At 31.6% G+C, this 24,973-nt stretch overlaps 1 protein-coding gene and 1 long non-coding RNA gene across 5 annotated transcripts in view; both read left to right on the top strand.

Moving 5' to 3' along the window:
* Positions 1 to 24,052, top strand: part of LOC127736178 (semaphorin-2A-like) — a 112,615-nt gene extending 88,563 nt beyond the window's left edge. For all 4 annotated transcript variants that reach the window (XM_052246749.1, XM_052246748.1, XM_052246751.1 and 1 more), the window contains 9 exons: positions 326 to 380; positions 1,448 to 1,595; positions 3,078 to 3,267; positions 3,708 to 3,826; positions 5,521 to 5,672; positions 14,189 to 14,259; positions 16,223 to 16,504; positions 19,570 to 19,655; positions 21,229 to 24,052. In XM_052246749.1, coding sequence (XP_052102709.1) covers positions 326 to 380; positions 1,448 to 1,595; positions 3,078 to 3,267; positions 3,708 to 3,826; positions 5,521 to 5,672; positions 14,189 to 14,259; positions 16,223 to 16,504; positions 19,570 to 19,655; positions 21,229 to 21,261 — 1,136 coding nt within the window. In that variant the 3' untranslated portion in view covers positions 21,262 to 24,052. The remainder of the gene's footprint in view (positions 1 to 325; positions 381 to 1,447; positions 1,596 to 3,077; positions 3,268 to 3,707; positions 3,827 to 5,520; positions 5,673 to 14,188; positions 14,260 to 16,222; positions 16,505 to 19,569; positions 19,656 to 21,228) is intronic.
* LOC127736186 (uncharacterized) lies at positions 6,162 to 10,337 on the top strand. The gene is made up of 2 exons (XR_007998845.1): positions 6,162 to 6,488; positions 9,194 to 10,337. It is a non-coding gene; the product is annotated as an uncharacterized LOC127736186 (long non-coding RNA).
* Positions 24,053 to 24,973: the final 921 nt, after the last annotated feature.

Genomic DNA, 24,973 nt, shown 5'->3' on the forward strand with positions numbered 1-24,973 from the left:
AAATTCAGACCTGTATCAAGCACGAATATTGTGTCCATTTTTGCCCCAACAGTTCAGGGTTGGACCTCTGCGGTCGTATCCAGCTGCACTCGGCAAAGCAATTTATATTATAAGCTATTAAAGCCCAGACTAGACAAAATGCTTTCTAGTTGCAGTATTTAAAAGTTCCTTCACTCAGGTTGCAGTATTTGGTACACAGATTCAAAGCAAAACAAAAACTTTGAACTCTACTATTACCAGTAGATTTCTGTTGCATGAAACGTTATCTCTAAAGAATATCATTATATACTGAAATTAAGAAATGTTTTAATATTTATATTTACAGAAGATGTAGTCTCAGTTGATGAGAATACATTCTATGGTCTTTTTACTACTTATGCGTAAGTATGATAAGTTATTTTAGTCAAGTTTATATTGTGTTATCAGCTCATCTATTCTATATGATTAGTGTAAGCTATTGCCATAAAAAACCTGTTAATTTGGGTGTCTGTCCACCATGGAGATTTTAAAATTTATAAATGCATTGCAAATAAGGCAAAAAAATGTGAAGCTCTGATACAAATCTACTCCTCACTTCAAAAATCTGCTCATGTCAGGCAAGAATTTTAGGCAAATTTCAAAAGATAAATGATATTCAATGAATTAGAGGCACCTATCCCTTCCATCAAAATCTCAAGAAATTTTGTTTACATAAAACTGAATTTTTTCCCCACTTTGATTGGATGAAATTAAGAGAGGAGACCCCAATTTTTACTTATGACTGGTCCCATATGTGAAGGAAATCCCCAACCTGTGTATGCAACTACTAACTTATGTAGCACAATAGCCTAAAATTTATATTCATTTGTTTTTTCAGTCCACATGATGCAATTATATATTTCATTACTTAACAATAACAAAATTTCTGCATGGGACACATGTTCTGGTACACCAAAACTGGTACCTGCCACCTCAGAAACTGCACAGTGAAATGCTTTCAAAGGTGTTTAGGGTGATTATGGCCAACAAATTCTCATTTCCTGCTGTGTAAGAGGCATACATGTTAGTGATGATGTCACAGATTTACATTCCATTTCATTGTTTATCATCCCAAAATATTTTTATGAATAAATCAAGATGTGGGGTATACATCAATAAGACAGCAACCCAGTGACAAATATAACCAAAAGACATCTCAGGGCAACATACATTCTTCAAGTATAGACAGGTGTCTATATGATAGGCCAAGCTCTAAATCTTCTGGAATCTTTAGAGTTGTGAATAAATTGAACAGAAACAATGAAATATCTGCCATTAACACTTAATTCTTCAAATAACAAAAAAAAAAACCAAAAGAATAAGATAGTTTTACATTGCTGCTTATTCACTTTTTTACTTAACTGCAACTCGGTGGTTCAAGGTTAGCTAACATACTCTTTGATAATGTCATAATTTTTCTTATTTACAGCAATGGATTGCCTGCTTCAGCAATCTGTGCTTTTGAAAAGTCTGAGATAGACAGAGTATTGAATGGTCCTTTTAAAACACAGGATAGCGATATGTCTTTTTGGACAGAGGCAAAGGCTAGCAGTGTTCCTATCCCAAGACCTGGCCAGGTAAAGTAGATTGACATATAATTATGATTATTTTATAATTAAAAATTATTTCCTATAATTATATGGATTTAAAGTGTTTCAACACTTTGAAATTTAAGGACACCGTCAAATAGTTATTTATTTTTTAGGCATAGCAAGAGTACTTTGCACCTTATGTACATATATTTTACAATGACATTTTGTGAGTGGTCAGTGAAATTTAATTTAGCTGTACATTTTATAACCGGATTTTCGAAGGAAAAATCGGTTATTGATCTGGGGATGTACGGCGGGCGATTGGGCGGGCTTCTGCCAAACAGTGTCCATTCATTAACATGAAAAGGCTTTGACGAATTTTTTTCAAATTAAGATATGTTGTTTCCTGTGACTAAATGAAGGTCAAGTTCAATTTTCTTGTTTTTGAGTTATAGCCCATTCCAGTAGCCAAAAGTGGTACTTATTATGTGATTGGGTTATTTCCCTTTGAACAGAAATGGTTAATTATATATATAAAGTTTGATTAGTTTTATAGATTTTTAAAAGACATTGTATTAATGAAAAATGAGATTTTGTGGTAGGTTTGTTTGTTATTCTGTATAAACTAATTTTCTGAATGCTATATATATAATTTTTTTTTTTTGATGAAGTGAACTCCTTTAAAAACTAAGCTTATATTCTATTAAATAACATATATTTAGATTTCTTAATTTGGGCCCAGTTTTCAAGTTGGTCCAAATCGGGGTCCAAAATTAAACTGTGTTTGATTTCTACATAAATTGAATATATATAAGGTTCTTTGAAATGCTGAATCTAAACCTGTATTTATTTTCATTATTAATTAGATAATACCACATTGAGGTCCAAAGGGTCCTAAATTAAAATTTTGTTTAATTTCATTTAAAATTTAATTCATAGGGTTATTTAAATTTGATATGCTGATTCTAACAATGTTTTAGTGGTTAAATCATATCTAATTTTATTGATTATAATTTGAAAATAGATATAACATCATATCTAATTTTACAGAACTATTTTTTAGTGGTTAAATCATATCTAATTTTAGAAAACTATTTGTATATCATTTATTCAGTTTGAGTTATTTCCCTTTGAACAGAAAATTAATAAGTATATGGATGAAATTAAACTGTGTTTCATTTCAACATGAATTAAATATATATAGGGTTCTTTCAAATGCTGAATCTAAACCTGTATTTAAATAATGGATTTTTGGGCCTAGTTTTCAAGTTGGTCCAAAATTAAACTTTGTTTGATTTCAACAAAAATTGAATTTATAGGGTTCTTTGAAATGCTGAATCTAACAAACCTATGCTGTGTCAAATATTCAATCACAATCCTAATTCAGAGCTGTTTTAAGCTTAAATTTTGTGTCCATACTTGCTCAACTGTTCAGGGTTCGACCTCTGCAGGAAATCCGGTTTGCTGTCACTCTGACAGCCTCTTGTTTCATGTATTTTGTTTGAACATTTCTTTTCTGTATTTTAGTGCTACAATGATTCCTTAAAGACAGCAGACACAGTCCTAGGATTTATTGTTGATCATCCACTCATGCACCAAACAGTACAGCATAAGTATGGAAAACCAGTTTTTTACCTCCCTGGTGAAGAACTTCAACAAATTGAGATGGAGACTGCACCTGGAGTTAAAAATGGCTATGTGTTTTTTGCTGGATCCAGTTAGTTTGATATATCATACTAAATATTGTGACTATCCTTTTAATGAAAGTCCATCTACTCCCCCAAATAGTTATCATCGTTTATTTGATACTTACTTTGTCTAGAATGTCAGACAAATTTGAACAGTGAACATCTTTCTAGAGGGTAACTAAAACAAATATAAATTAAAACTGACATTTTTCTTATGTTGGATAAAGACTCCATTTGACCACGACTTACTGAAGCACCTCTACATATACTGGTTGTTGCATCCATTTATTCTTCCAAACAATTTATTGGTATGCTACCGGTATTTACAACTCCTTATTAAATCATGACTAGTTTTCAGTGAATCTTTCAAAGAATTTTAAGTACCTAATGACTTTCCTCCTCCTCTTCTAGCTTTTTTGTCCCATATTATTATCCTGAATATATTAATAAGATGTATATGTCTTTTCAGATCGTGGAAAAGTTTATAAAATAGCATCACAGGATAAAGATAAAGAATACAAAACCTACGTATCCAGTATATACTCTCCGTTTGATGAAACACAAGTTATTTGGTCATTGAAACAGCATGTAAGTACTGTAATTGGAGACAAGTTTAAACAAAATGGAGACTGCATACAAGTATGTGGCATTTAGAGTAAGAGTAGACTGGTCAGAATGGATTTTACCTTGAGAACCAGTGTTCTTATTCAGATCACATTACCATTTACTTATCCTGATAGCATGTAATATTTGCCACTTGACATTAAACACTAAACCCTCAATCAAAATTTTTTATTCAACTTAGGCCGTTAGTCTTTGATCTTACTCCTGAATGTTGTATGCAAAGTAGAGAAGCAGCAAATACTCATTTTTAAAGATGTTTTAACAATTTTAATGAGCTATGGTATTTTGACCCCCTCCCCACTTTTTACCATGGGAAATTTAACTCCCTTTATATGTTAGGATTTCAAATAATCAAAGCATTCAAGGTACATGGTCTAGTCATAATGCTTGAATAAGTATTTTGAATGAAATTTTGTTGGTAAAGACTACAGCATGTTCAGAGCACTTATACCAAGCCATGGTATTTTTATGCATCCGCCATAGCGGAGGGGGCATTAAGTTTTACCTTTCACCTTTCAAGAAATTGATTGTCATCAAAATCTATGATATTAATTATTTTGTAAACCAAACCTTGAATCCTGACTCACTGCAAAGAATTTATTGAATCCAAGAATGGTGCATTGCCATATGACTGAAAATTCTTAGCTTGCTGCTGATTAGTTGAAAATGAATATGAATCTGTCTCTCTGTCTGTCCATCCGTCAGTCCGGTAAATCAGTTTTCCTCACTTTTTTTTATCATGCTTGAAGATATTGATTTGAAATTTGGTATATAGGGTTATCATGACAAGTTACAGATCAAGTTCGAATTTTGTTCCGGTCTGATGTTTTGTGCAGAGTTATGGTCCTTGGACTTAGAAAATTCACTTGATAATAATCAGTTTTCCACACTTTTTTTTCGTCATGCTTGTTGATATAGTTTACACCATGACAAGTTATAGATCAAGTTAGCATTTTGTTCCAGTACAATGAATTCTTAACCGGTAGGGGACTATGTATTGCCATGCAATATTCTCAGAATACTTGTTTTTCTACGCTTGGCTGTAACAACGCTAAGCAGACATTGTAGCCAGGATTTCAACCCAGTGTAAAGCATGACATAGATATTATCCATCAAGAATTCAGTATTTTTTTACACAATTTTTCACTCATCTAACAAATACATAATTGAACTTTCTTTTTAGATCGTACATGTATAACATGTAGGATTGCAATTGAAACTATGCTTCAATCAAATTTATGATAAATTGTAATTATAGTTGAAATTTTCACATCAAAGTCAAACTTTCTTTTTAATACTTTGACGCCTGACAATAAGCTGTTTGATTTTTTGGTGAGTCTTCTTTTCACCAATTACAGCCTTAACTTTGATTGGGCTAAACAAATTCACCAGTTGATTAGTTTGAAGGAATGATTTCAGACTGCAACTTGAAAAAGTGATCTGCCATCTGAAAGCTCAAAGCTTCTTCAGAAACACAGTAATCTTACTGCAATGGATTATTCTTGAGAGTCCTATCACAAAATATAATGTTATTCAATCTGATAGGATAATTTATAGATAAATTTTATTTGTTCTATTGAAAATAATTTTATTATTAGTAGACAACTAAACTGATGAAATGACAAACACAGGATTTTAATTATTGAATTTGTTTGCAGGACAAGTATGTCTACCTTGGAACAGACCATAAAGTAACACAGATTAATGTCCAGAATGACTGTGGGAACCATCAATGTGTAGACTCGTGTATATATGATCCTTACTGTGTCTGGGACAAAAACACTGAAAAATGTGTACATTATGAACTGAAGTAAGATAGTCTTCTATATACAGGCAATTTTTAAAGGCAGTGCTTTAATGCCTTTCTAGTTGCCGTGTTAATATTTCTTTCCGCGATATTCAACTTATCTACGTGGGGGGTCATTTAGCTCCAAGTAGATCCGGAAAATGTTGATTCTCTCCTCTTCTTATTGTGGTATAAAATGTTTTTTGTCTCATTTCATTTACATTGGGAAATAGAGAAACGATCATTGTGTTTTGTTAGTTTTAAAAACTTTTGATATATTTGTATTTTGCATTATAAGCAGTCAACCGATTGACAAACTAGAATTATTTGAATTCCGTGTGGAAAGAGCTCGGGTTAATTTCGAGTGTTATCTGCAATCTAGATGTTTATAAATCATTTCAGTCGTTGATATAATAATTAAGAGTCGACTGAACATTAATTATATTATACAATTTTAAAGCGCATTTCTGTTTATGCATGTGAACCCGTCTAACGTTCTTGTTATTTCGCAGTTATATAAAGTAGCAAATTATCGTTCCTGAATAGGTGGCGCCGTGGTAGCCGATCATGTACTTCAACTTCCGGTTTCTGCACTGTGCAACTATTACAGTTGCATTTTTAATTAACGATGCCAAGTACTTGTTGTTGTGTACCTGGATGTCATTTAAGAGGAGGACATGCATTTCCAAATGACTTAAAAAGAAGGAAAAGTTGGATCAACGCCATGGCCCATACGCAGATTGGACGAGAACACGATGAAATCGTGGAGTCCATCTCAATCAGCTGTTGTTTGCAAGGCACATTTTACTGAAAAAGACTACGTGCAGGAAACTATTCATGGTAAAACTGTATTTTCTTTTTAAAATATATAGTTATATATGTAATCGCCATGCGAATAAACCAAAGTCAGTTTGCAACCGCAATTATCGTTTTAGAATAAAAGGGGGTGGTTAATTCAAGACGTCATAATTTTTTGGATTACGATTCAATGTGATCTGTTTGAGATTTTTTGGTGCTTGCTACAATTATAATGATTTCTTACAAGAGGTATATCATACTGAGAATTATTTTAGCAGTAATTATGCTTATGTAGTAATGACAGGAATGCATAAGCTATGCCTCATAGACTTTCTTGAAAAATATCAATGACAATGTTAACAGGAACAAAACAATGACATGCTCTCATCTATATTATAGTTATTTAGGTACAAACAATGTATGTTTGTTGCATACATCTCTCATTGTTTGTCCTTTGGATTAACATAACATACATTTTGATGTACATTGAATCAGGCTAACATAGTTTTATACAGATTGTAATGAATAAATCTAGTTAATATTTTGCCAGGTTACGAGTACAAAGGAATTATAGTTATCTCGTACCATTGTAACTCGTACCAATGTCAACTCGTACCACTAAACAAAAACTCATTCCAATGCAAACTCGTACCACTGCTAACTCGTACCACGGTAAATTCATACCATTGTAAACTCGTACCAACTTATTTAAATGCATTCAAATGGTGTTTAATGATGAATATATACTTTAATTTCACTCAATACCTCTTAAGTCTGTAAAATGTATATAATTTGAAATTACAATAACCAATTTGTAGCTAATTTTCCTTGTCTAATTGGATAGAGAAAACCGTGGCAGATTGGCTTTGTTGTCTCCCTTGAATAGACTCTTTTTTAAACTTTTACTGACAACTATTTGATTTAATTTTTAATCATTCCAAATTAGTAACATTGAATAGATTTGGGTATTTCAGTGATCGGGAAGGACGTGCGCCTTGCGCCAATTGCGCTTATCGACCAGAAATGGCGCATAGAGTGACAAATGTAAGAGCCCGCGTGGCGCATGATATTTTTCACTTCGTTTTGAAACGTTGAGATATCGTCAAATGGATTTCCGATCGTATTTCGTGCCGCCATGTGTGAGTACACAACTGTGTAGTGTTTACTCCAATGATAGGAGCACCTATATATTTTTGGGACGTCTCGGGTGTTTTCCTATGGTAATAATAGCAACATGCGGCAATCGGCAATACTCTCCTTCTATCCGTTAGATGAATGTACGGAATCGGCCGAGTTGTGACGAATGCAACATGCGGTATGACTGATAACCCAAAAAATGTAATTAACCATCATTCATGATATAAATTTTTTATAAACAACTTTAAATTTGTGAAAATTGGCTAGTACCTAATTGTAAACTTTTAAGTAAGCTTGCTATTATTTCGATTGAAAAATCCAAAAGCCTTTTTATGAATAGCATAGTATTTGTCTCAATAAAAGGGACTTAACTGTCCTTGTCAATTGTTTTGGTCTTTGGCTCGATTTGACATTTTGTAAACATGTCTTCAGCGAATTGTTGTTGTGTCTTATCAATTAACGTTGCTCTCTACTGTTATTCTTGTCATCGTGGTGAAGAAATAATAATACAAGTGCAGAGGAAATGCCAGAAACGTCCTCTAATACGGAACGTCTGGAATAAGTATGGTATCGACGAAGACCCAAATTTAATGTAAAAAAAAACATAAACATGAACAAGGGAACAGTACAAGTTTTAACATTGTAAATAAAGGTTATCGTAAATATTGCCCGGTTTGGAAGAAGTTATTGTATATTCATTGAAATTGAAATTACAAAATCACAGGAACAATATCCATGATATTAATTAGAATCATACTTGTAAGTACAGTGAAATATACACTTTTTTTATTTTTATTTTTTTTTATTGTAAACGAATGGCCCACTCATTTGACAGCATGGCCCATTAATTCTAAAAATGGCTCATTGAATTTATTTTTGGGGGGCCCTGGGCCCATAGAGAAAAAATCCTTCCAGATCACTGGTATTTTTCTATTGTTTCTAAAAGGAATTTTATTTAATGAAAGAATTTATTGATTGTGTTTTAAAGGTTTAAAATTGTTTATGACCAACAGTTAGAAAGTATGAAATTTATTTTTATACAATATTCAGCACATTTCAGCAGAATATGACCATGCTTATATGATTATACAAGTTGATTAGTTAAAGATAAAAAAAAACAAGTTGATTAGTTAATAATCAACCAATAATCACACAATCAAAGGAATTTAATATATTTATTAGCATGGTAATTAAGAAATTACATTTGTATTTTTGTCTAAGTTTTCATTAAAATCTGGTATAAATTTCAAAGATATTTTAATTTTTTTGTATAAAGCTTAAAAAAAAATAATCATAAAACATTCGTATTTTTGTCTAAGTTTTCATTAAAATCTAGTATAAAATTCAAGTAATTCAACTTTTTTTATTTAGTTTACCAAAAAAAAAATCATAAAACTTTCGTATTTTTGAATATATTTTTAATGGTACGAGTTTGCAGTGGTACGAGTTCTGATTGGTACGACTTCCCAGTGGTACGAGTTTACGTTGGTACAATTTTACGTGGTACGAGTTTACAATGGTACGAGTTAACTTGCTTCTGTACAAAGTATGCATTGCTAATGGAAGTTCATTTAATTATCAAAAAACTAATGTTTTATAACCTTTTTCAGGGCACAAACCCACCATACAGAGACTTAAGTCTACTGCCAATCCCAGCCTAAAGAAAAATCAGGGCAGTTTCCTGTGAAAACAAAAGAACTAAACTTGATGAATATTGTAGTAGAAATCTAGAGGAAAGTTTTGATTGTAAAGTTGGTTTTCCTGAAGAAGTAATTCATACTGCAGACAGGATTTATGACTGTCCACCACCAACTGCCGAGCTAATGTTGAGCTTCACAGATGGAATTACGCAAACACCATCAATGCCTATATTTTCAGCAGAGAATTTTATAATGAAGACACATGACACAGCCATGCATTTTTATACCGGTTTAGAGTTGTATACTAAATTTTTATTTGTTTTGACCACACTTGGTCCAACAGCACATTGTTTGAGATACATATATTTTCAAATTGATAGGGTGTCATTTGAAAATCAGTTTTTTTATGACTTTGATGAAATTGATGCATTATACAACCAACTTTGAACTGTCTAGATTCTAGATTGAAACTAGTGTTATGAATATTGTGTAAACATGGATTGTTTTTATGTCTAAACAGTGGCGTGAGGCTAACACTTGGCCATTTAGTGGTTTAGTCAGGTATTTTTCGCCATCCAACTTAGAATTAAAGTTTCCTACAACTTGGATTATTATTGACAGCACAGAATATCCCGTGATAAAACCTAAAGCTTCTAGAGCTCAGGCAACCTTTTCATCATATAAAAACAGAAACACTGAAAATACTTGTATGTTCGACACCTGGTGGTTTAGTCAACTATGTCTCTAATGCATATGTTGGTTGTACCAGTGACTGTGAAATAGTTGAAAGATGTAGAATAGTTCAATTATGTGATCCAGGTGACAGTGTGATGGCAGACAAAGGTTTAAATGTGCAAGATTTGTTTGCTCACTTTTTTCAAAAAAAGAAACAGAATTAGTTCCAAAACTCTTATACGGGATAGAAAAGTCTCCAATTAACACGTGCACATAGAGCTAATTATTGGACTTGGCAAAACATACAAAATTCTAATAAATCCTATGAATGGAACTGAAACAAAACTTTCATCTGAAATAACATTTAGTTGTTTTATGTTGTGTAATTTTAGAACTTGTATTGTGCCAAAGGATGCATAAATAAAAGTGATGCAATGAAGTTTGTTCTGATATATATATATAAATATTATTTACAATTACATGCACATGTAAATTGTAATGCATATAAAAATAAGGAGATGTGGTATGATATTCAGTGAGTTTATCGAATCAAAGTGCATAAGAAATGGGTTAAGCAGTTACAGGTGTTACTGTCACCATACAATCTCCAACAATTAGAAAAACTTGTACCGTGTAAAAAATTTCAGAGGTCTTACAACTAAGTTTTGTTGTCTCACCTTGACTTTGGTGAATTGTTTATATCTGTTGATGTAAATATAACAAAGAAGATGTGGTATGATTGCCAATGAGACAACTCTCCACAAGAGACCAAATGACACAGAAATTAACAGCTATAGGTCACAGTACGGCCTTCAACAATGAGCAAAGCACATACCGCACAGTGAGCTATAAAAGGCCCCGAAATGACAATGTAAAACAATTCAAACAAGAAAACTAACGGCCTAATTTATGTACAAAAAATGACAAATAACAAATATGCAACACATAAACAAACGACAACCACTGAATTACAGGCTCCTGACTTGGGACAGGCCCATACATGTACATACAGAATGTGGCGGGGTTAAACATGTTCGCGGGATCCCAACCCACCCCCTAACCTGGGACAGTGGTGTAACAGTACAATATAAGAGCGAACTATAAAAATCAGTTGAAAGAGGCTTAACTCATCAGATGGATAAATACAAATACAAGTGGACGTGGCCGGGTAGTTGTACATCCAAACAACAAAAAGACACTTAAGTACAGATCTGAGAGTACTCGCATTTACTGACAGCTAGTTCAAAGCCACAAACAACTGATAAAAAAATCTTGCATCTAAGACTAAATTATCAATCCGTAAGCTCCCTTTAGAATTTTATAAATTTTAGATTTTACATTTCTGAGTTATGGGGTTTTATTCATTAAAAAGGGGGGGATTTTCCAGTTTTTGGACAACAACTCAAAAATGCTTTAAGCAGTTCGCATGAAACTTTGGTGAATTATTTATAGCTATAGATGTAATCTCCCTATTGATTTTCATAAATTTCAAATATGACATTGAGAAGAAATTGAACTTTATTTGTTTATAGTCTGGCAACAGATTTATTAAGTATTGCGCAACAGCACAGTGTATTGCACAACAGCAAGAAATCTTTAATTGAATATAAATTCAATTCATATAACCGATTTCAAGTTCTTTGACTACATTTATTCAGAAACTATAATATGTCAAATATTTAATTACAATCCAAATTCAGACCTGTATCAAGCTTGAATATTGTGTCCATTTTTGCCCCAACTGTTCAGGGTTGGACCTCTGTGGGTGTATCCAGCTGCGCTCAGCGAATCAGTTTATTACTTAATTAAGAACTCCTTTTTGTCGAGCCTGCGACTTTTGTCGCAGAAAGCTCGACATAGGGATAGTGATCCGGCGGCGGCGTTAGCTAACTTCTTAAAAGCTTTATATTTTAGAAGGTGGAAGGTCTGGATGCTTCATACTTAGTATATGGATGCCTCATGTGACGAAGTTTCCGTCAGTCACATGTCCAATGTCTTTGACCTCATTTTCATGGTTCAGTGACTACTTGAAAAAAAAGTTAAGATTTTTTGTAATGTTGAATTCTCTCTTATTATAAGTAATAGGATAACTATATTTGGTATGTGCATACCTTGCAAGGTCCTCATGCCCGTCAGACAGTTTTCACTTGACCTCGACCTCATTTCATGGATCAGTGAACAAGGTTAAGTTTTGGTGGTCAAGTCCATATCTCAGATACTATAAGCAATAGGTCTAGTATATTCGATGTATGGAAGGACTGTAAGGTGTACATGTCCAACTGGCAGGTGTCATCTGATCTTGACCTCATTTTCATGGTTCAGTGGTTATAGTTAAGTTTTTGTGTTTTGGTCTGTTTTTCTTATACTGTATGCAATAGGTCTACTATATTTGGTGTATGGAATGATTGTAAGGTGTACATGTCTAGCTGGCAGGTGTCACCTGACCTTGACCTCATTTTCACGGTTCAGTGGTCAAAGTTAAGTTTTGAGTTTTGTCTTTTTTTCTAATACTATATGCAATAGTTCAACTATATTTGGTGTATGGAAATATTTTATGATCTATATGTCAGTCACGCAGGTTTTTTTTTTACCTTGACCTCATTTTCAAGGTTCATTGCTCAGTTTTAAGTTTTTGTGTTTTGGTCTGTTTTTCTTAAACTATAAGCAATAGGTCAACTATATTTGTTGTATGGAAGAATTGTTAGCTGTACATGCCTGCCTAGCATGGTTCATCTGACCTTGACCTCATTTTCTTGGTTCATTGGTCAATGTTTAGTTTACTTGGTTAATGTTAAGTTTATGTGACAGTTGTAATAAAGCTTTATATTTAGGACTATCAACATAATATCAATGATTAGTAAAGAAGGCGAGACATTTCAGCGTGTGCACTCTTGTTTCATTCATAAATTACTTTATACTTGGAAATATAATTTTGCTTGGAGTTATAGTTTCTAAAAAAAGTATTGTCATTGAAAGAGTTGACATGTTGCAATGTACATTTATTCTACATAGTTCTATGGTACCAAATCAAAAGTTTATATTAAAGAAAGAAGTCAAAGGTTTCCCATCATAGTTTAGTTACATACATTTTTTTTGTACCTGAGGTCGTTGAATATAGATCATTATATAAATAAGGAGATGTGTTATGATTGCCAATGAAACAGCTATCATCCATACATTGTACTTACCAGTAACAAACCACATTTGCAAAGTTGAATAAAATACAGTTGATAACATTTACTTATTACTTAAAAGAAAATGCCAAACTATTTTAAACAGTATTTGACTATAAACATAGATAAAAAAGGTACAAACTGGACATAATGCACTAGTTCATAAACAAGTGAGAACAATCGCCTTCATATAGTGCTCAGAATATGACATTCATAAAACTTGTTCAATATCATCAGAGAACTCTAAATCTTAAATACTGAAAGCCACCTCTGATAAGTACAATGTACTATGGAAGATAATGATATAACTGGACTAAAAATACACACAACCTGTAATTAACTGCCTTTACAGCGCTTTCGCGCTTTGATTTGCTTTGTGATTACGGTACATGTATGAGGAAACTGACTTTTATGTACATTAAAATTATTGCATTGTTTGTAAAAGGTTGTAGTAGATTCTAAAGTAACTGAATGTTAATAGTACTCAAGAAAATCAAATAGCATTTAGTCTTTCATGATATAAATGTAACATAAAATGACATCTGCTATAGGTTAGATCAATATCTAGAAAATATACAGTGCTTGTCATTTGTTGCTGTTTATCATATTTGTTTTTCATTCATTAATTTGCACATAAATCAGGCCATTAGTTTTCTCTTTTGAATTGTTTTACATTTGTCATTTTGAGGCCTTTTATAGCTGACTATGCAGTATGGGTTTTGCTCATTGTTGAAGGTCGTACGTTGACCTATAGTTGTTAACTTCTATGTCATTTGGTCTCTGGTGGAGAGTTGTCTCATTCACAAATTATACCACATTTTCTTATTTTTATATCAGATATACAATAAATTCAGTAAGATAAAGAAAAGATTATTCAGTTTTCATAAGGATGTTAATGCTTTGTTGCATTGTGATAAATCCATTCAAAAGTACAAATTACAGATCATATATTCAAATATTGACATTTATTTATAGGTTACATTTACTATATTTACTTTTTAACAAAAATTATGTTCTGAGTTTACATTTATAGTTAATGAATTTTAAGGACATTTGTTTTTGTGTCATCACAGGTGGAATAAGATCTTTGAAATGAAAGTTTTTGTTTGTTTTGCAGGTCATCTGAAAACTACTGGAACTTTGATAATTTTGATCCATCATCGTCAGAACATGGAAATGAGTTCATCTGTAAGTTAAAAACTCAGGTTTTCACCTATTTTTATGCCCCCGCTGTAGCGGAGGGGGCATTAAGTTTTACCCTTGTCCGTCTGTACGTACGTACGTCCCAAATTTGGTTTCCGTTCTCTAACTTTAGTTTGCCTCTACCAAATGTCATGAAACTTATACACAATGCTTATTACCACAAAACACAGATCAAGTTTGAATTTTGGTGGCGTCACTTTTACCGTTCTAGAGTTATGCCCCTTTACAAATGGAAAATTGCTGAATTTATCGTTTCCGTTCTGTAACTTTAGTTAGCCTCAACCAAATGTTATGAACTTATACACAATGCTTATAACTACAAAACACAGATCAAATTTGAATTTTGGTGGCGTCACTTTTACCGTTCTAGAGTTATGCCCCTTTACAAATGGAAAATTGCTGAATTTATCGTTTCCGTTCTTAACTTTAGTTTGCCTCAACCAAATGTTATGAAACTTATACACAATGCTTATTACCACAAAACACAGATCAATTTTGAATTTTGGTGGCGTCACTTTTACCGTTCTAGAGTGATGCCCCTTTACAAATTGAAAAATTGCTGAATTTTTCGTTTCCGTTCTCTAACTTTAGTTTGCCTCAACCAAATATTATGAAACTTATACACAATGCTTATTACCACAAAATACAGATCAAGTTTGAATTTTGGTGGCGTCACTTTTACCGTTCTAGAGTTATTTCCCTTTGCAAATGGAAAAATTGCTGAATTTTTCGTTTCCGTTCTCTTATTTTAGTTTGCCTCAACCAAATGTTATGAAACTTATACACAATGCTTATTACCACAAAACAGATCAAGTTTGAATTTTGGTGGCGTCAATTTAATCATTCTAGAGTAATGCCCCTTTAGAAATGGAAAAATTGCAAAATTTTTATTTTCTTCTAAATATCAAGTAATTTTTAAAATTGGAGTTATCTTCCTTTGTCCATGATTATAGTTGAATCAACTACAATCAATGCTTTATACAATGCAATGTTTAATTTTGACTTCCACTGATAAAATACAGATCAAGTTGAATTTGGGTAGTGTCACTTTAATTTTTTAAATGAACATGATTTTATTTCTCTCATGCTCAGCATTTAACAATCAATTGAAAAATTATACTGCACTGAACATTCAATTTTGTTTTATTGGTTCTTAAAGAATGTTGATAAGCTATTACTTCCCAGCTTCCCAGCTTTGTAGTGGAAGACATTAATGGAGAAGGTATGATAAGACCTCTATTTAGGTCCCATGAAATAGACAATCAGAAAGTGTTCTATCTAATAACATCCTCCAGATATTCTTAAGGCAATGGTTTGTCAGATATCAGTATTCATATTTTGGAATTTCACCATACATATATCCTTTAGAACTTCAAACTGTTTGCGTTTAAGGAAATTCTGCACGAATAGCTTTATTTTGAGACCTTGTGTTTAATGAAATTCTGCAAGAATAGCTTTATTTTGAGACCTTGTCATTAGTATTTAGATGTGAGCCACAGCTACACCCAAAAAGACATTTATGCCACAATATTTTTATATGTGTGTAAAAAAACAAATTCTGTTAGGGCTTGACTCAAATCTAATTTTTCATTATTTTATATGTGGTGCCACCCCTCGCATCTTTTTAATTTTGGTTGGAATTAAAGAATAAGGTATATAAAGAATATTTCAGCAAAAAAAATTGTTGGTGATGGGTGGCGTCAAATATGGCAAAAAATTTGGTTATTACAAAATTCATCAACATTTATGATGCCTAATGACGAAATTGGTGAAATTTTTTTTTAACTGAAAAAATAGGCCATTATTACATATATATTAATCAAATGTTCACAACATTATTACAGTTACAAGTTTTCAGATATTTAGGGCCAAAATTATGAGTTAGTGAACCAACCAACTCCTTTGATTTTTTTTGTCTTACAAATATTTTTTTTTTTTTTATTTTCAGATAAAGGTGGAAAAAATGTAACAAAAGTGGAATATGGTACATTAAAAATGCCACTTATAAATAAAAACATATGTGGATTTGGGAAAAATATTATATGGAAAAAGAGAAGAAAAGACAACAATACTTATGAAAAAATAAAGCTAGATGAACTTCGTTTTGTAGATAGTAAAAATTCTTTAGTTATTTCTAATTTGACTTTAAATGATGAAGGCACTTATCAAGCCTATGATGTAGAAAATCCATTATTAATTGCAGCCAAATATAAAGTGGAAATTGTCACTGGTAAGGATATTACTTTATGCTAATATACTATAATGTTAATTTACAAGAGAATTTCTTAACATGTAATTTGAATCTCAAAACATCTTCCTGCTGCCACAAATATTTATTAAATCTTATATGGCAGGGGATCCTAGTTACTTCCCTTTTCTATTCAATTTACATTAGTAGAAATTAAGATTTTTGTTTACCTTATGTGAAATGCTAAAATTCATTTTTGTCGAGCCTGTGACTTTTGTCGCAGAAAGCTCGACATAGGGATAGTGATCCGGCGGCGGCGGCGTTAGCTAACTTCTTAAAAGCTTTATATTTTAGAAGGTGGAAGACCTGGATGCTTCATACTTTGTATATGGATGCCTCATGTTACGAAGTTTCCGTCAGTCACATGTCCAATGTCCTTGACCTCATTTTCATGGTTCAGTGACTACTTGAAAAAAAAGTTAATATTTTTTGTAATGTTAAATTCTCTGTTATTATAAGTACGTGTAATAGGATAACTATATTTGGTATGTGCATACCTTGCAAGGTCCTCATTCCCGTCAGACAGTTTTCACTTGACCTCGACCTCATTTCATGGATCAGTGAACAAGGTTAAGTTTTGGTGGTCAAGTCCATATCTCAGATACTATAAGCAATAGGTCTAGTATATTTGGTGTATGGAAGGACTGTAAGGTGTACATGTCCAACTGGCAGGTGTCATCTGACCTTGACCTCATTTTCATGGTTCAGTGGTTATAGTGAAGTTTTTGTGTTTTGGTCTGTTTTTTTTATACTGTATGCAATAGGTCTACTATATTTGGTGTATGGAATGATTGTAAGGTGAACATGTCTAGCTGGCAGGTGTCATCTGACATTGACCTCATTTTCATGGTTCAGTGGTCAAAGTTAAGTTTTTGAGTTTTGGTCATTTTTTCTAATACTTTATGCAATAGTTCAAATATATTTGGTGAATGGAAATATTTTATGATCTATATGTCATTCACGCAGGTTTTATTTGACCTTGATCTCATTTTCAAGGTTCATTGCTCAGTGTTAAGTTTTTGTGTTTTGGTCTGTTTTTCTTAAACTATAAGATAAGATAAGAATTTTATTAATCTAATCAAGAACCCATAAAGGGCATCATTTACAACAATATTAAGCACAATATGATTGGAAAAAAGAAAAACTATATCCTAATATAATACTATCATATATTAGACAGGATCAGAGCCTAACACATCATGTGTCTTACATAACATTAACAATAATTGCATAATAATTTTATATATTTTGTATCCACCTGGATCTTATTTCTAAACACTTAATTATATAATTGCCTAGGCACATAAGAGTTGGTAAATGCTCATTTGTGAACAGCCAGAAATATTTTTTATCCTTGGGTAATTCTTTAAAATTATTACAAAAACTGTTTACTTTATCCCATAATAATTTTCTCTGTTCGTTATATAAAGGACAACTTACTGTGAAATGGGTCTCATCTTCAATAGAATTTGATTCATGTGATAGGCAGTGATGACATAGACGCTGACTTCTCTCTATGTATTTTTTACTATACCTATCTTTCTCAATTTTAAGATCATGTGCACTTATTCTCAATTTACATATAGCTCTTCTTATATTAAAATCTTTAATTGATAAATAAGCCTCCTTTACGAAGTCAGTCTTGAGGTTGAAATAATTTTCTAATTTACTATTACCTTGTGATAAGGTATCAGATCTTTTGACCCCCCAAAATGTTTTAAAACTGTTACAAAGTTTACATTTTACAAATTTAATTAATCTATTGAGCTTTGTATTCAAATTTTGTATATCAAGTGATTGAAGGACATATCTCATAGATGAATACCAACAATTAATGTTTCCTGCATCTAAAATTTTATTACAAACATAAGCATCATAAAGTAACCCATCGTCCAATTTGTTAAGCCTGTGTACATATTTTACCATAGATATAATGACAGAAAAATAAAGAGGAAATCTTGCAACCTCTGATAACACTGCCAAATTTGAGGCTTTTTTATTTACACCAAGAATATATTTTAGATACCTGAAATGTGATTTTTCCAAATAATCATTTATGTAAATTAATTCAAATAGATAATCACTTTTTTTCTTGCAAGCAGCAGAGTTAATCTTAAAGGTACCCCAGATTTCACTACAATATAATAAAATTGGTTTTATTGTGTGATCATATAAATGGATTGCAGTATCAATACTTGGATTACAAGCTGACATGGATTTTTGTAGTTTAAATTTTGCCTTTAAGGACTTTTTGAATAGCTCTTCTTTCCTATAAGCAATAGGTCAACTATATTTGTTGTATGGAAGAATTGTTAGCTGTACATGCCTGCCTAGCATGGTTCATCTGACCTTGACCTCATTTTCATGGTTCATTGGTCAATGTTTAGTTTACTTGGTTAATGTTAAGTTTATGTGACAGTTGTAATAAAGCTTTATATTTAGGACTATCAACATAATATCAATGATTAGTAAAGAAGGCGAGACATTTCAGCGTGTGCACTCTTGTTTATTTCATGATTTATGGGAGAATTCTTTAAAGGTAATGAGTGGCATTAAAAGATCACTACTGTTTTGAGTTTGAATAGAGTCCTGTTATATTCTTCATGGGTTGGTATCTGGACCAATTACTCATGTTATAGTCCTGAGATGAATTTCAGATTCACACTAGATTTCAAAGAAAAAATATGAAGATGATTCAGAAAAATATTTTATTTTTTGTTGTGGAAACCAAACACTTGGCTTGTTTAAAATATGGAGACAATGTTCCCTTGAGGAGACCTTATGGTTGCCTTTTTGTCTATACAGAAGACTTCATGGAAATGGATATCATCTACATGAATATATATATCAGTTATTGTTATATTATTTCAAAATACCAAAATCAGTCACATTTAAAAGATGTGAGATTTGTCTTGTAAATTTGGTCCTTCATACTACATATCATATTGGCAAGGTAGATAACTCTGATTAATACTTGTAACAATTTCAGATATGTTGAAGTACAATACTTTAATACAATCTACTGTAATATTTTCATTTTCTTGCAGAGGATAATTTTAAAAAAATTTACAGGGCTAAATTTGACGATTGGTGTGAATATTTTGAGAAAGGGAAACAACTCCAGACAAACTACGTAAGTTTAAATATAAGAAAAAGAAGATGTGGTTTGATTGGCAATGAGACAATTCTCCACCAGAGACCAAAAGACATAGAAGTTAGCAACTATAGATTACTGTACGGCCTTCAACAATGAGCAAAACCCCTACCACATAGTAAGTTATCAAAGGCTGTAAAATGACAAATGTAAAACAATTCAAACAAGAAAACATACGGCCTGATTTATGTACAAAATAATTAACAAAAACCAAATATGATATACAGCCACTAACAACTACCCCTGAATTAAAGATTCCTGACTTGGGACTGGCACATATAGAATTTGGCGGGGTTAAACAACAACCACTAAATTGCAGGCTCCTGACTTGGGACAGGCACATACAGAATGAGGCTGGGTTAAACATGTCAATATGACAAGTTGTTGTCTATATAGAGATTAGTAGATGTGATCAGTTAAAGCATATTTATTTATCATCATACAAAGATAAAGTATAATAGAAGGATTCAGGAACAAGCTGTATATAGCTTATATTAATCTGTTCTCTTGGAAAGTAGATGTGGTATGGTTGCCAATGAGACAACTTTGAACTATCCACCAAGGTTGAAATGATGTGGATGTCAGCAACTATAGGTCACAGTACGACCTTCAAAACTGAGAAAACCAACACTGTCTGATATAAAAAAAATACTCTTATTTGACGAAATGTGAAACAATTTAAAGGAGACTACCAATGGCTTGCCTTATGACAAAACAATTAACAAATAATCCAATGTGACAGACAGCAACCATGGACAACAACTGAATTATTATGTTGTACATTGGACCTTTGAGGAAAAAAATATATATTTTTTAAGCAGGAGAGTAGGTTTTTACATCAAGTTCAGGAAAAATTGTCACAAGATTGTTTAGAAATGTCTGGTAAACCAAAAATCAACCTTCACAATAATAAATCAAGTGTATGTCATATTGCCATGACATCACTTCCTGTGGTGTGGTTAAGATTCCCGTAAATGAAGCATGATAAGTCTTAAGTATGTGGTAAACTGTATTTCAATCCATCATGAAGAGTATACATTTCATAAGTGACACTTGAACGTTCCTCAATTTCACAGTTCATTAACCATTTAAGTAACTAAAATTCAGTCACAGGCTAGAAATTAAGTGAGCTCTTGTTTCTATGAAACTTAGAATTTAAAATTTAATAACGACGGCTTAATATATTTTTGGAAAAAAAAATATCAAAAGCTTTTCTAGGAAAGGATGAATTTCCAACTGTTTTGTATTTATTTTTACTATTGATTCCGTTGAGCTAAATCTTGCTTGTATTGGTAGTAAGAGATAGAATAAAGATATCAGATCAAAAAATTAATAAGGCCTCACACAGCCAACTTAAATGCTGATGTCTTAATATGGGCTATACATGGTTGTTATAAATGACAAGTTAAACAAATGTGTAAACTAAATCTGTAACTGGTAGCTTTTACTTAAATGCCACTTATTTTTGTACTCATAAATACAAATCATAACAGATAGTCTTTAGGGTAACAGTTCTATCATTTAATTTATGATTTTGATTTTGTTTTTACAGCAAAGTAAGTGTAGTCTTGGTGGTCAAAATTAATTAATTGGTACAAAAGTGACTTAGAGGCATTAAGATGAATCCCAGGATGTGTTCATTTTATCAACGATATTGTTTTTTACTCACTTAAACAAGGGTAAAACAATTTACTTCAAGACTGAAGCGATACAGATCCTTATGATCTAAATAAAAAAATCCTCATCTTCAAATCCAAATATTTACAAAAAACTTCTGAGACAGAAAGATAAGAATCCAGGGATCAATGCAGTGAGCAAAAATGTAGAAATCCAAGAGAAGATTGAGACGTTGGATTATTCCTTCAGATCTGCTTCAAGTTGTCGTGAAGTGTTGTAACCAATGTAGTGATGATTATACTCTAACTGTGCTAAAGTGTTGATATTAGACAGCATTCACTAAAGTGTTGATATTAGACAGCATTCACTAAAGTGTTGATATTAGACAGCATTCACGATTGATATTATACAGCATTCACAAAAGCGTAAAGTTAAGTCGTTGTATTGCCTCAATGCTTAAAACATTTACCACAAGTTTAGGAGTATTTGGTGCAGTTTATGCGACAAATGTACATTTTTCCTGACATTTGTAATACAGAGATGATGAAAAAAGTGCAAAAGAATGTATTATAAACAACAAACTGTAGTTGTTAATAAATTGTTGATCAAGTGGTGCTTGTTGAAGAGAAATGTACTTAACAACCCAACTTAAGTTTACTTGCCATATTTATGTTAAAATTGGTTATTAAGTACATTTAATAGGAAGATGGTGTTCCATTGTGTTTTTATGAACTGAAAGTCTTTTTTTCAAAGTTTTTATTTCTTTGTGTATTATTTCTTGAAATTTTGTGCATTCCTGTTTTAGCTATGTTGAACAAAGTTTAACTATTTCCTAGTTGTGTACAATAGTGATGTACTGTTATTCATTCATTCTAGTTTGAGATAGAAATCATTACTTTTTACAAAACTGCTTTTTTAACTTCAAAGTTTTCATAATTTATGCTCTAACGAAATTTTTATAAGCCTTGAGCTGAACTTTCGGCATCAGAATACCATAGTCTTATAACTTTTTCTTCTATTTATTGAATAAAGTTTGATGCTAATGTTAAGACATTTAATCATTACATGTATATGCTTGGGAATTCTGTTTGGGTCTTTAATACCTGAGAATGTCTATTGCTTGTGATCATTACTCCCACAAGGCAAGTGTATTTGTAATTATTATATTGTAACTTGTAAAAATAATAGTTTTCAATCCTCTTATCGAGCAGCATTAACAATATCTAGTCGTATTCATGGAAGATGCATGAAAATGGTCATTTTATTTTGCAATGCTAACAGAATGTTTTTGTTAACATGATTAACAGTTTTATGAAGTTAACATCCATATTAAGAGATTTAAATTCACTGCCAGTCATTTCATGAATGTCTTGTACATTTCTAGCCAATGTGCATATTTCTAGTTTATACTCAAAATTATATGTAAGATTATATTTCAAAATATATTTAGTCAGCAAGGTAGTTGTTCAGAATTTAGATTCTATTTTTATTACTTGAAAGTTTTACATACATGTAATAAAATCAACAAGGTTATCTTTTTATGTAAACAAATGCTATTGGACAGTGTTTTTTCTCTCTCAAATATTGACACAATTCATTGATTTTAAGGATTTCTGATTGGATATGCTGAATTATTTTTTTTATTGTTTCAATTTCATGTTAGATTTTCTACTACTATTGAAAAGAAAACATTATTCATTTCTCATTACATTGTAAAGTCCATTACTCACGCCTCTTCATTACATTTTACATAGAACATAAGATTGAAAGGATTTTATTCCAGTCACATTGATATTTATTTGTACATGATACATAGTTCTCTGAATGAAAATGGTATATCAGTATTATTTTTATTTCTACAGTTTGTAAACACATACAAATTAATATTCAGTTTTTACATACAGAATCTTAGTAGCTAACTTAAAATAAAAAGAAAGGAGATGATGTATCTTTTAATAGGGGTTGATTTCCTTTAATAAGAAGGTACAAAAATTGTGTCACCTTAGAGTGTAATCTTCATTGGGTTTATACATCTATGATGAGATTAACCTCTAACTTACTGTAGGGTCAAGATGACCTTGCTAGGTCACAACAAAATAATGTTTTCTAACAGACATTTGCATTATTATATAGAGCCTAAAATAGATGTTTTGTTATAAGAGAAGAAAAGAGTATATAAAGTTATCTAAACTTGTTATCATTTTGATGTATGACTCAAAATCTTACTAATCATGTTTAGGCAATAAGATATATTGCAGTATTGTATGAGTTCTGCAAGTCTACTTAGATTTTATTACCATTTCATGTGGGTTTTTTTCAAGGTAAAAAAGAAAAAAAACTGTTCTTAGGTAATAAGTTAAAAAAACATGAATTTAATTTATGACATTATGTAATAGTTTAAACTTTTGATAAGTATAAATTTTGAGCTGACTGCAACATTAATGATAAAATGAATTACATGTAGTTCAGAAATTATATTTGTCGTCATAAACTGAACAAATGTAAAGAAATTCTTGTGATGTTTTACCATTAAAATGTAATATACTAAATCTGCTGCACTCAAAGCACTTCTACTTGAAGGGAAAAACAAGACAAGTTTCTGAAATATTGTTTGATTATAATAGTCATGAGAGATGATTTTTGTTTGAAACAGAAATCCTGTATAATGTCTTACTATATTTGTTGTTAAATGTGTTTAAACCATTTTTACTGTTATTTCTAATTTATTTTGTTTATGCTATCATTAAAAATAGATAATATTTGTACTTTGTTTTATTAGTGGTCTTCAAGGACAATCCTCATTCCAGACAAAAATGTTGCTTCATGACCAGCAATCTACATATGAGTTTGTTTTTTTCAAACAAATGCACATAAAATTAGAATTATTTAAGGTCACTCCACCTTTAAATTCACATATGTTGATAAGAAAATTAGGGAAATGACAGTAAAATTAGCTACATTGTGTAAGTGTCAATTCCTGTTTCAGAAGATAACTGGCACTGATTTCCAAAAATATTAAATTTGTAGAAGTTTAATAGAAAAAAGGAAATAATAAGCCACTTCCAGTTAACATTGGGTAACTTCCAGTGTCATGTGATTGCTTATTCAACACTTAATTCATGAAATTTATGTTCTTTCACATGAAATAAGGAAGATCGTAAGCAAATTCCAGTTTATTTAATGTCACTTTCAGTATAATATGAAAGATGAACTGTGTAAATATGTGGTTTTCAGGTATTTTCTTTGTAATAGGGGAGATAAAAAGCTACTTTTGGTTTACAGAATGTCATAAGATAGCTTAGTTTGCGCTGATTATGAAAAATATATGGTTGCTAGTCACTTTTACCCTGAAATAAACGCAAAAAACTATTTCTTTTTTGCTCAAGGTCAGTTCTGATTGACCTTTTTCAATGTTAATATATATATGGTTACATATTTTCCAATTAGATCTTGTATAAATCTACTTTCAGTAATGGTGGCTTTCTAGTTTAAGACTCCAGCTCAAATGTAATGGGGGTATACTGGTTTCACTCTGTCCGTCCATTACACATTTCTGTCAGAGATTCTTGATATATGGTTCCAACGATTCCAACCTTCATATTGGTAAACAGGGATACTTAACAGATTTTCAGATTCATCAATTATTTACCTTTATATGCTGCATATCTGTATGTTCCTCA

The sequence above is a fragment of the Mytilus californianus genome, unplaced genomic scaffold, assembly GCF_021869535.1.
Source record: "Mytilus californianus isolate M0D057914Y unplaced genomic scaffold, xbMytCali1.0.p SCAF_3, whole genome shotgun sequence".
NCBI classification, from domain to species: Eukaryota; Metazoa; Mollusca; class Bivalvia; order Mytilida; family Mytilidae; genus Mytilus; species Mytilus californianus.